This window comes from Eucyclogobius newberryi, unplaced genomic scaffold (assembly GCF_026437365.1).
Source record: "Eucyclogobius newberryi isolate DKJ021-1_F unplaced genomic scaffold, fEucNew1.0.hap1 SCAF_4, whole genome shotgun sequence".
In the NCBI taxonomy this organism is placed as follows: domain Eukaryota; kingdom Metazoa; phylum Chordata; class Actinopteri; order Gobiiformes; family Gobiidae; genus Eucyclogobius; species Eucyclogobius newberryi.
In genome coordinates, this window is record NW_027316056.1 from 22,838,529 (window position 1) to 22,851,552 (window position 13,024).

At 41.7% G+C, this 13,024-nt stretch overlaps 2 protein-coding genes across 2 annotated transcripts; both read left to right on the plus strand.

Annotated features, from left to right (window-relative positions):
• Positions 1-137: 137 nt before the first annotated feature.
• Positions 138-4,859, plus strand: LOC140377991 (uncharacterized). Its single transcript, XM_072463621.1, has 5 exons — positions 138-333; positions 923-1,832; positions 1,980-2,043; positions 3,704-3,773; positions 3,911-4,859. Exons 1-5 carry the CDS (start codon positions 294-296, stop codon positions 4,819-4,821), a joined length of 1,995 nt encoding a protein of 664 aa, XP_072319722.1. The 5' UTR covers positions 138-293; the 3' UTR covers positions 4,822-4,859.
• Positions 4,860-5,504: 645 nt separating this feature from the next.
• LOC140377992 (uncharacterized) lies at positions 5,505-8,494 on the plus strand. The gene is made up of 2 exons (XM_072463622.1): positions 5,505-6,207; positions 7,389-8,494. The coding sequence occupies exons 1-2, from the start codon at positions 5,505-5,507 to the stop codon at positions 8,492-8,494; spliced, it is 1,809 nt and encodes a 602-aa protein (XP_072319723.1).
• Positions 8,495-13,024: the final 4,530 nt, after the last annotated feature.

Below are 13,024 nucleotides of genomic sequence, written 5' to 3' on the forward strand. Positions count from 1 at the left end.
ATCTCTTCAGCAAACAGGAATCCATCGTTACCATCTTCATCCACGAGGGGGCGCTTTAGTTTTCAGAGTTGCAGCGCAGAAGAAGCGCTCATAATGGCGTCTGTTTCTGTGGCAAGAGCTGTCTCAGACGTCCATAAACTGATGTTTTGTGGATCAAAACATCCTTTCGTAATCAAACGGGATATTGGAAAGAGCGTGTTTTGTACAGTTTAATAAACAAGTCCAACCGACCTAATTGTCCACGTCAAATGCAGCATTAAAAGCTTTAAATAAGACGGTTAGCATCTGCAGCCATGGATCACAACAGCAAAGAGGAGTGTGCTGAGGATGAACGTGAGTACCAACGTGACAAACCTCTACAAACGGATTAGCCACAACAATATTACAAAATAGCAAAAGAGCTATGGAACAACCATGGTTTTATGTACTGCAGGATTCGGGAATACTTTGTAATGAACGCCAAGTTTGGTACTTAGCATCTTAAAATCTAATCTAGAAAAATACAATTGGGGTTGTCCAAAGTAAAGTCTGGCCCGTGGACTAAATATGGCCCTCAGGCTTGTTGAATTAGTAATGTTTTAGTTTTTTTTAGTTTAAAGATCATTCACCCTCAAAATCTTAATAACAAGCATTTTGTTTTCATATTATATCCCTGTGTAACAGATTGCATATTAAGGTTCTCTAGTCTATGGCCCTCCGCTTCATATATATTTCAATATGTTGCCTTCAATGAACAAAGTTCAGACACTCCTGGACTTGGCACTTGAAAGTTGTATGAAGTATGACGCCACAATACAAACCCTCATTGTGTACAATGAATTAAAACTTGCCCTAAATATCTCTTTTAGGTTAAATTATGAATTGATAAATTAACACTTTTTCACTATCATTATTATTTATAATTATATACATTTTTCTGAAGGTCAAGGAGAAGAAGTTCCCTTCATCAAGGTTTCAGAAGATGCTAAAGAAGCACCCTCCAAAAGGAAATCTGATGTTAAGTCTCATCCCTGCGCCGTATGTGGAAAGTTATTTAATAAACCATCAAGAAGAGCCAGACATGAAGCTGTTCACAACAAGCCGAAGAAGACTCTCTTCAAATGCCAGTACTGTGATAAGTCTTTTAAACAACAAGACATGCTCGAGCGGCATGAGGAAAAACACACCAGGACTAACAAACACCCTTGTCCAAACTGTACAAAGGTGTTTGACCGGCGTTCAAAACTGGAAAGACACATGACAATTCATCTCAAGGAACCAAAGATACCTCATCAGTGTTCTTTCTGCAGCAAAATATTTAGTAAACTGCACAAACTTGAGCGACATGAACGTGTGCACACCGGGGAGAGACCATTCACCTGTTCGCTTTGTGGCCAAACCTTCTCTGACTCGAGTAGATGCAAAATTCACGAAAGAAATCACGCCGCACAGCCAGAAAAACCTCACAAGTGTGACCTGTGCGACATGGCTTTCACAGAAGCCAAAGATCTGCGTCGTCATTTACGAATCCACACTGGAGAAAAGCCATATGAATGCATTGAGTGTGAAAAATGTTTCTCGCGCTCAGAAGCTCTCAAAAAACACATGATGACCCACACAGGGGAGCAACCATTCACATGCAACATCTGTGGAAGAGGATTTGTCTCCTGTTCGCAATTAAAAATTCACAGATTAACACACTCTGGAGAGAAGCCCCATGTGTGTCCTGAGTGTGGCAGGGAATTCTCTCAGTCCGGCAATATGAGAGTACATCTGCGAACTGTCCACTCCAAAGATCAACAATGTAAACAGTCTGTCACAAGTGTGGCACATGAAGACTGTCCAATGGAATGAAAACACTTCAGAGGTGAAACTGAACATTTTAGCTTTTCATTTGAGCCAGAGGATGTGAAAATCTGCATTTTTAACTTGATGTAATAAAGGCTTTTGATGTTTCTCAAACAAAGCATGGTTCATATTGCTCAGTGTTCTCGCTGAAGGGTTTTGGCATGGCGGGCCGCCATGCTCAGACGGGCCCCCGCCATGCCCAAAAGATACCGCCAGGTATTAAGTTAATTAACCACATAGTGATCTAGATCGCCGAGCGGGCGCCACGGTTTGTCCCACCGCCATCCTTCAACCTCAGCCCAGCGAGAACACCGTTGCTGTTCTTGTTGTTTGAATATGGTATCGTTTTTTTTCTAGTCATCATTTATACAGTGAATTATCTAATTTGTGAATGTGTCCCCATGTAATGAACTGCGATAATGATATTGCAATCGCAGGAAGCTTTTTAGATGTGTGCTAACGCTTCTGTCTTCTCCTGTTCTTAGTTTTGAGTTGCTCCAGTGCGAAGTGTTTTTTAAATAAAGTGACTGAAAATAATTTGCTAAAGTGAATTATACAGTATACACAGAGATGAGAAAAAACAAACAAGTTTAAGATTCTGCTCTGTATTTGTGCCATACATAAATGTATCAGAAAACTCTGCCTGTCTCAAACTGCTCAGCACAGTTCTCAGCAGTTTATCCATTTGTTTTATCCAAACAAATCTATTGATGTGTTTCACACTCAATCCATCTTTTTTTAAAATACAGAGAGATCATTCGGATTTTTTTCTTGATTATTTTAGACCATGTGGGGACCAAATATACGTAGACCTGATAAAGGGAAAGCCAGATTATATCTAGGTGGAAGCATCTGAAGAAGAAAATGTGACGGTCAATGATATTTTTTATAAATGTAGGGGCGGGGCAGGGTAATAACATAATATCATAGAATAGATCCATGGGCAGGGTAAGGGATGTCTCTTTTTGCGGATGATGGGGCTGTGTGACGGTGGGGGCGAGGGAGGAATGTCAGATTTGTTTTTAATAAGGTGCAAAGTGCATTAACGGATATTATAAAATGGAAGCGCCAAAGGGGTTTTTAAATTTCTGTGGAGAAATCAAAGTTTATGTTTTTTGGAAAAAAGAGGAAGAATGGAAACATTTTGGGGGTCCGTCTTGATGAAAAGATGACACGGAGGGTACACATTGGAAAAGTGGCAGATAAATGTAATAAAGTAATTGATGTAATGCGGTGTATTTCTGGTTGTAACTGGGGGTGGACAAAGCTAATGACCTATGAGCTATGGTCCGGTCATCTCTAAATTACAGTAGTCTGGGATGGAAACAACAGGAGAGAGCAAGTCCTGACAACAAGACTGCGACTGGGACAATGTGGTTTGGCATCGGACCTCTTCTTGAGCGTGAAATCTGAGGAAAAGAAGAAACAGTCGCCCATGTTTTAATGGAGTGTAACAGGTTTGCAGTCCAGAGGAGATCACTTTTTCCCACCTTTTTGATCTGGGGTTTAAATCTGTGTCAATGTATACTTTGCTTGGCCCCTCTTTGCATCAGCAGGAGGTGTAGAGAGCATTGATGGAGTTTATTTTCGATAGTGGCCTGGGCAGTAGTCTGTAGTAAGGTGTCATAACGGACTATCACCAGTGAGTGGCAGTAATGCGCAGTGTGGCGCACATTGTGCCAAAAACACAAGAAGAAGTAGAAGAAGAAAAAAAGCCCTACGATCAAATATTGAATGAGTGAAACGGGCTGCAGTGGCTTAATCAGATACAATATTGTTAAAAGAACGTCATCTGTGACCAGTAATTACCCGGAAGAACGTAAAAGCTGGCAGTAACGTGTAACCGTGGATCCATTGGCGTGTAACAGACGGTTAGTGCGTTAGCCCCTGGATCCTGCAACCAGCCATGGACCCACACGCGTGTAAACAGGAGTCTTCAGATGAAGGTCGGTCAAATTCTGATTTATACCCTTTTTATAAGCTGTAATCTAGAACTAATACCGTTTTTAACATGTGTTTATTTATTTACATTTGAGTTAATCTATATAACTTGATATGTTGTACTATATCTTTTTTTTTTTAGATTGTAAAGAAGAAGTTCATTCTATTGAGGTTTCAATAGATGGTGAGCCAGAGGACTCCGAAACCCCATCTACCAAATGCTATCCATGCTCTGGTTGTGGCAAGTTATTTGACAGACCATCAAAGCTTGCCAGACATGAACCTGTGCACCTGAAGAAGCCAAAAATACTCTTCCAGTGCCAACTCTGTGATAAATCTTTCAAAGAACAAGACCTGCTCGAACGACATCAGATAAGACACAACAAGACTAACGTGCACCCTTGTCCAGACTGTGAAAAAGTGTATAACCGGCCTTCAAGGTTAGAAAGACACAGGAAAACTCACCTCAAGAAACCCAAGAAGCAACATGAGTGTTCGTATTGTAGCAAAACATTCAGTAAACTCCACAAACTTGAGCGACATGAGCGCGTGCACACGGGGGAGAGACCGTTCACCTGCTCTGTCTGTGGCAAAGGCTTCATTGAGTTGAGTAGGTGCCTAAGTCATGAAGGAATACACAAAGAGAAACCAGAGAAACCTCATAAATGTGCTGTCTGTAGCGTGGCTTTCAGAGAAGCAAAGGACTTGCGCCGTCATATTCGATCCCACACAGGAGAGAAGCCGTTTGCATGTAGTGAGTGTGACAAACGTTACTTTCGGGCAGAAGAACTCAAAAAACACAAGAGGACCCACACGGGCGAACGTCCTTTCACATGCAACCTCTGTCAAAAAACGTATGGTTCCTGTTGGGAGTTAAAAGTTCACATTTTTACACACTCGGGAGAAAAGCCCCATGTGTGCCCGGAGTGTGGCAAAGGATTTTCTCAAGTCAGCAATATGAAATCACATCTACGAAACCTCCACTCCAAAGATCAACAATGTAAACAGTCTGTCACGGTTGTGGGGCACGAAGAAAACAGTACAATGGAATGAAAACCCCCTGGATGTGACGTCTCATGTAGAACAAACAGATTTGAGCCGAGTCAGGTAGACACAAGAGGGTGTGGAAAGGACTATCTGGGACTGTGTGTTGTGATGGCGCAGTGATGGAGTGCAGATGCCCTGGCGTTATGCTGTGCTTTGTTTGGACTGCAGCACATTGGGTCCTGTGCTGAGAAGGTGCTTGGCTTCAGCCTCACATCTGCCCAGGACTTGTATGTCTCTTGGACTCTACGATCCATTCAGAACAGTTTCTTTCCCACTGCCATTGGATTCATTCAACACTTGCCAGTACTTCATAACTCAAGTCAAATACACTTAATCTATTTACACTGTTTTTTTGTCTATGTTGTACAATCAATATATATATATATATATATATATATATATATATATATATATATATATATATATATATATATATAAATTTACAATTTATTTTTGCGTTAGCGTAGCAATATTTTCTGTTCCGCTGTATCTTCGAAGCAAGTTGTTTATGAGTTTAGTTCACTGACAATGGCAAAAAAAAAAACTTTTCTGATTCTGAAAATTGTATCAACAATTTGTACTTTCTGTAACAAAGCATGGTTCATACTGCTGTTCTTGTGGTCTTAACATAGTATTTTTTCTCGTAATGGGTTTAGCACACAATTCTGTGCCCTGGGAACATTCTCTACATGAAAATGCACATTACAGACTTTGTGAGGGCCCCTTCCCTTACACTGGCCCCTTTCCTTACACTGGACCCTTCCCTTGCACTGGCCCCTTCCCTTACACTGGCCCCTTCCCTTACACTGGACCCTTCCCTTACACTGGCCCCTTCCCTTGCACTGGCTCCTTCCCCTTGCACTGGCTCCTTCCCTTGCACTGGCTCCTTCCCTTACACTGGCCCCTTCCCTTACACTGGACCCTTGCCTTGCACTGGCTCCTTCCCTTGCACTGGCTCCTTCCCTTACACTGGACCCTTCCCTTGCAATGGCCCCTTCCCTTGCACTGGCTCCTTCCCTTGCACTGGCTCCTTCCCTTACACTGGACCCTTCCCTTGCAATGGCCCCTTCCCTTGCAATGGCCCCTTCCCTTGCAATGGCCCCTTCCCTTGCACTGGCTCCTTCCCTTGCAATGGCCCCTTCCCTTGCACTGGCTCCTTCCCTTACACTGGACCCTTCCCTTACACTGGACCCTTCCCTTGCAATGGCCCCTTCCCTTACACTGGACCCTTCCCTTGCAATGGCCCCTTCCCTTGCACTGGCTCCTTCCCTTACACTGGACCCTTCCCTTACACTGGACCCTTCCCTTGCACTGGACCCTTCCCTTACACTGGACCCTTCCCTTGCAATGGCTCCTTCCCTTGCACTGGCCCCTTCCCTGCACTGGCCCTGGGTAAACAAATACCCTAAAACACCCAGTCCAACAGCCCTGCAAGCCATAAATACAGTAAATGTATCTCTTTTGTGAATGTTCATTAATATTTCTGATGATAATCCCACATGATGAAAAATGTATTACCTACAAGTGAAAGAAGAAAATAAAACTTTCTAGCCTCAAAATTATATTTTAAGTTTGCAGTAGAGTGTATTATATGTATGGATTTTAAAAAACAAACAACAACAAAAACATTGTAGGGTCTTGTGTTTGTGCAGTAAAACATAAAACTCTTAATCTTGAGTTCAAATTGATAAATTATAAAATGCCTTTATAATTGTCTTTAAATATCTGAAATATATATTGTCCATATTTTATAATATTCTGTTCTAGGTTTTTCCGTCTTGCTTTATGTTGTTCATCTCTCTTGCCTCTGATTGCCTCATTCTATAACGTACAACTATTGAAAGTGTTTGTTTAATCTGTTAGAGGGTTCACAGCTACACAGACTACAGTGTAACGTGACAGTATACACTTCAAGATTGTGTGCTAGATGTGTGTGCCATACATTCTTGTACCAGAAGACTCAATGGGCTATAAAATAGTGGGAAACGACAAATCAATGGTGGTCACTGTGTGTAGAGAGCACGGATCAATTTAAATAGGGCTAGAGAATGAAGATCAGATCATCCATGGATTTAAGTGGCTGCAATACCATTCCGTCTCGACAGGGGGCAGTAAAATAAACCTGTTTCTGGAGCGAAGAAAACGAACAACAGGAACCAGGGTGAAGCGAGCAGCAGCTTTAGATCTATAAGTTGGGCTGCAAAGACTTTATTCAGATGCAACATTGGTTAAAATGACAGAACATTATTTGTGACTAGTACTTTTTTAGATGAACTCTGTGAATTATTGGTTAATTTATTATGAAGTGAGGTTAATAAATAGACTCTGCAACCAGCCATGGACCCAGGGTCAGACTTATGTAAACAGGAGTCTTCAGATGAAGGTAAGTCTAATTCTGCTTTATTAACTGTACTGTAGAACAAATGTAGTCTTGTTAACAATTGTTTTAACTTTGTATTGTGCACTGATGTTCGTCACCCCATAACTAATAAAAACACTGCTTATCATAATTGTTTTCTCTTGTACCACTACTCATGGGAATAACTTTGCTTTTCAATGTTTACCTCCAACAGATTTTAAAGAAGTTCATTCCATTGAGGTTTCAATAGATGGTGAGACAGAGGACTCCAAAACCACGTCTACCAAACACCATCCATGCTCTGCTTGTGGCAAGTTGTTTGACACACCATCAAAGCTTGCCAGACATGAACCTGTGCACCTGAAGAAACCAAAAATACTCTTCCAGTGCCAACTCTGTGATAAATCTTTCAAAGAACAAGATCTACTCAAACAACACGAGATAAGACACCGCAGGACTAACGTGCACCCTTGTCCAGACTGTGAAAAAGTGTATAACCGGCCTGCAAGGTTAGAAAGACACAGGAAAACTCACCTCAAGAAACCCAAGAAGCCACATCAGTGTTCGTATTGTAGCAAAACATTCAGTAAACTCCACAATTTTGAGCGACATGAGCGCGTGCACACGGGGGAGAGACCGTTCACCTGCTCTTTCTGTGGCAAAGGCTTCATTGAGTTGAGTGCGTGCAAATCCCATGAAAGGATACACAAAGAAACAACGGAGAGACCTCATAAATGTGCTGTCTGTAGCGTGGCTTTCAGAGAAGCAAAGGACTTGCGCCGTCATATTCGATCCCACACAGGAGAGAAGCCGTTTGCATGTAGCGAGTGTGACAAACGCTACGCTCAGGCAGATGGACTCAGAAGACACAAGAGGACCCACACGGGCGAACGTCCTTTCACATGCACAATCTGTGACAAAACATTCTACACTCGCACAGATTTAAATGTTCACAGGTTGACCCATTCAGGAGAAAAGCCTCATTTGTGTCCCGTGTGTGGAAAAGGCTTCACACAGCTAAGTAATATGAGAGCGCATGAACAGAGTGTGCACGCTCAGGATCCCAAGTACAGCTGTGACAAGTGTGAGGCGGTGTTCACGCAATATAAGGGCTTCAGAAAGCACCAGCTCCGACATGATGATGGAGAGTTTCTCTGTGTCGTTTGCAAATGCAGGTTTGGGTCGAGCAGTACCCTCAGAAAACACACGAGGGCGCTTCATCTTGGCGCATTAACGGTGGAGTCCTCTGATGGCTTGTTGGTTACAGAAGATCCGGATCTACTGAAATCCAGAAGTGACAATGACAAGGTTCAAATCTAGGCCAAAAACTATTCTGTTTAGCTGTGCATGTGACTGAAAGGATGTTATTTGCGCTCGTCTATTTTATTGTCTTTTCTGTTTTTCCTGTTTTGTGAAGCACTTTGTAAGAGAAGTGATGATTACAAAATTCTGTTGGTGAATCATTTTAAATTCCCAAGCGGAGCTGTCAGTCTGGGACATTATCAGGCCGGAAAATGAATGTCATCAATGAAAAGTGCAGCCTTTTTTCTGTCAACAGCGAGGATGAGGTGATTGTTTACTTGCTTCAGAGACAAAAGTATATTCAGAGTGATATTACAACTTTACATTGCTATTACAACAGCGTCATTGTGTCAGACCCTTCAACCGTGAATGTCTGTCAGGCTGTGATTGGTGGGGATCAGGGGGGTTTTGGATGCAGATGGGCAGCCACATTCTGTCCCAGGGCAGCTGCAGCTACAAAATCTTACCAACACTGAAACCATTTTCTTTGACAAAGTTCTAAAGCGCAAACTAAATCCAAAGTTATCATCATCATCAAGCTTTTTACTTCCACAGTTACAAAACGCATGATTTCTCCCTTTATTCGCACCCCATGATCACATAGCACTTCAGAGTCATATTGTTGCACGCTGAGAGGTGCAGACAAACTATGTGATTATAACTGCACTGAATCATGGCTGGCAGGCAGGGAGGCAGTGCGAGGGAGGGGGCAGAGTGGGAAGAGAAATGGTGCCTTCCTGCGGATGTAGCCGTGCCACCCCAGTGCCAGCCAGAACCACCATCTGCCAGTCCAGGACACAGGCTCACTCTGTCGTCTACTGGGATAGATAGCGACGCTCGCCACAAATTCTCTCCTCTGTTTCTCCCCTCAAAGAATGCTTTTGTGGAGTCCCTCGCTCCGAAAGTGCTGCAAAGACAAATGGCAATGGGGTCAGGGAGAGGTTGTCTGGAGAAGATATCATCGAATGGCTTCTTCTCAACCTCTAAAGGAAGAGGTGACTTTTACTTTGCAGTTTTAAGGTGACATCGGAGCTCATGAGCAGTCAGTGTTGCCCTGTGTAATTAATTTTGCCCATATTGTGGCTATAGGCCAGGTTTCCAGACATACACAGATGGGCAAAAACAACTCACACAGGTGGGAGTCTCTAATAAGATGCTGAGATGAGATGAGACAAAGGAGGTGGGGGAGGCCGTGACTGTGTGTTCAAAGGAGAGCACAGGCACTGTATGTTAGCCAGGGTTAGTAGACAATTACTGAAGAAAAACATTATAAAAATACAGAAATATACAATCTTCTACTGCAGTTTCTCATTATTTGTTGCAAGTAACTGGAATCCATTCTATAAACTTTGGGCTTTAGACGAGGTACACAGGCCTGTCACATTTTGGGGAGTGAATGTGTTGCAAGCCTGGAGTCAGAAATACACCATTATTTAAAGGTGCACTATGTAACTTTTTAGATGATGGTGTCTACATGGAGATGTTAGTGCTTTGCCTGACAAGTTCCACTGTATGGCATCAAACTTCTTTTTCGCCATACAGGTGAGATCTGTGGAGGGGAGGGCTCAATCGCAGTAAATATTCGTGCGTTCTGAGGTTTTGGATTTGACTCAATCCAATATAAAAAGAAGTTTACTGTTATGACATAATTTAGTACGGTAAGTCACTTTAAATTACTGAAACTTGAAATATGTACATACAGCATATTTCAATTGATAAAATAAACATGATCAGTATTTAATAATTTTGGCTCTTTAGTGTTAAAATATTTAATCACTATTTTGAACCAATATTTTTGTTCTTTTTTAGTTTTTTAGACAAGCCTGATTTCAACGTCATTCTCCTACATAAAATTCTGGCATTTTTTCTCATGTATTTTTCACATCATCTCAACAAATCAATCGCCTCCAATCCACAGGTTTCAGAATGATAAAGAATTTGGACCGTCACCAACCAAATAATCTATCTTTTGAAAGGTCCTCAAAATACTGGCTATTATATTATAGTTTCTATGATACTTTGTGGTGATTTGCACCATCATTTTGCAAGGTCTTTGTGCATGTAACTCTCTCCTTTTGGTGCAAATAACCACAATCACTAAAGGCACATCACTGATGATACAACACGTGATATCCCTGTCTGATAATATGTTTCCTCATAAGCACATTACAGCAACAGTCATGTGCCGACAAGTCAAATACTATTTTCAACTTTGTAGGCCTTATAATGTGAGCTATTTAATTTACTGACATGGTTGTGGTTTACAGGCACCATACATATCACTGTAAAAATAACAACGCGTCTTATGTTGCAGCAGCTTCTGTTATCTGTCCTTTTCCTCTGTATCTACCTGCGTTGTATCAATGAAATTTCCCCATGTGTGGACAATAAAGGATTATCTTATCTTATCTTAAATGTAAACCTGTGAAGCATATGGCGTCCGCCCATTCATGCAACAGTGAGATTCTCTGTGCAGTCATGGTCAATGAGCAGCAGAAATTACGAGTCAGATCTCTATCAAACCAGATACGCACATACGATTAGATCAAGGTCTATCTGTGTGTTTACAGAAAGGGGAAAAAAATAGATCAGAAAAAAGTGAAAGCCTTTACTATCTATTTCAATAAATCAGCCCATCTGGCCCACTAAATTCCATCTTCAATACTGCTGAGCTGTGAAATTAAACTCGAGATGATTATAGTCTGTGAATAAAACCAAAGGGGCTAAATCTCTTTAATGAACAACTGGGTTATTTAACAGTTCTTAAAAGCAGACATCGCCACAACGGAGAGAGAGGTCTATGAATCAGTGCACTATTAGCTGCTGCACTTTAGCGTGTTAGGACTCCAGAAAACATTTTAATTGTAACCTGAAATGTCCCCTTGAGTGAACGAAAGTCAGAAAATGTGTCCCTAGTTTTAGCCTTCCTAAATGACCTCTTATGTCATTTTCGTTTAGAATCTGTGTGAAAAAACCATAAATATTGTACTGCGATTAATAAAGCGATGCAGAGAGTTTTTTGGCATTCCAAAAAACTCTCTCCACTTCAGAACTATGTATTAGGGCCTCAAAACTTCTGCCATGGACACAACCAATGGATACCTTTGGTTCATACTTCCGGCTGCAGGGTTGGAGGCCATTACGAGAAGATGGGTGACACAAGCTGAACCAACAATCGGGTACTTCAATCGAGGGACACATATGTCGGACTGCACGGACTATGCGTGGGTGTCTTGTGCTATACTTGTACATGTATGTTTTCTCTATGTGTCATGTTCTTTGTTTATGTTATATATGTATTAAAAAAAACATACAAACAAAAAGATTCACAAAAGACAACTTTTTATTTTGAGTTTTTCCTTGTCGAGAAGGAGTGTCTAAGGACAGTTGATGCTCTGAGACAGTTATCCATTTGCTTTTTTCCTGTGAATGTTGATTCATCTGCTTGTCTTTCATTGACCAAGGACCGCTTCATTGTTAGATTTTCTAACTTTCTGCTGGTTAAATCACCAATTTTGTGAAGCCCTGCATGGTGATTGCAGTTGCAATTTTGGACTCTAAAATAAATTGAATTGAATAGAGAATAACTCATGACAAATGACACTTCTCCGTAGTGCCTTTCAGATATGTGGTTTGAATGATGATTCTTTCTCTTGAGCTTGTATTTGCTCTTTGTTCAGATGTATTGATAACCCGTTTAACGTGACTAATATGCAATGTCACTAGGATAGACAGTAAAAAGTTATGTTTTTTTTAGTACTTGGTAATAAACTAGCACGTATCATAACAAATCATGACGTACAGATAAGTATTTCACATTCAGTAATCTGCAAAACTGATCGAAAATGTTCCTGTTAATCATGCATCAATCTCTACACAACTCTGAGTACACAGTATAAGGGAACACTGTTGTAACAAGCTTATACTTTAGTACAGTGTGTCCCCTTTGATCATTTAAAACAAACTATTATGTTTTAAACGGGTAAAAAAAAGTACTCAAAATGTCACGTCTAACTGGAATCTGAAACCCATTTATCTTATGTTAAAAGCTCATTAATAATATGAGCATATGACACACGAGCATAATGAGATGATTGCGTAATTGATCCTACAGGGGGCACTTTTATGCCACTGCTGCACATTAACTAAGTTCAGCTCAGACTAGTTCCTTGTGTTGAAGTTAAAGGTGGTATGTCGTTGCTCATCAAAAGGTTCAATAAAAGTTAGATGCTTGTTGTGTCCAGGTGTCCCGGGCTGATCATTCTCCGTGAGGTCAGTTCAGCGGGTCAGACGCACGCGGGAGTGAGTGCGGGGAGGAGGGAGGGACACGCTCGCCACACACACACGCTCGCGCGCTATTCCAGCTATGAGGAAGTGCCACTGACCGTAACGAGCGCAGAACAGGACGGAGCGGCACGAAACCCCCCGGCGCTTCACGGCATATGTGACCGGGCGGCATGACGTGCCTTACGGGGTCAGTATTCCCGCGGCGGTGGGTCTAGTGTTATGGAGCGCAAGGCTGAGGCGAATAGGAACGAGGAGGCGGGC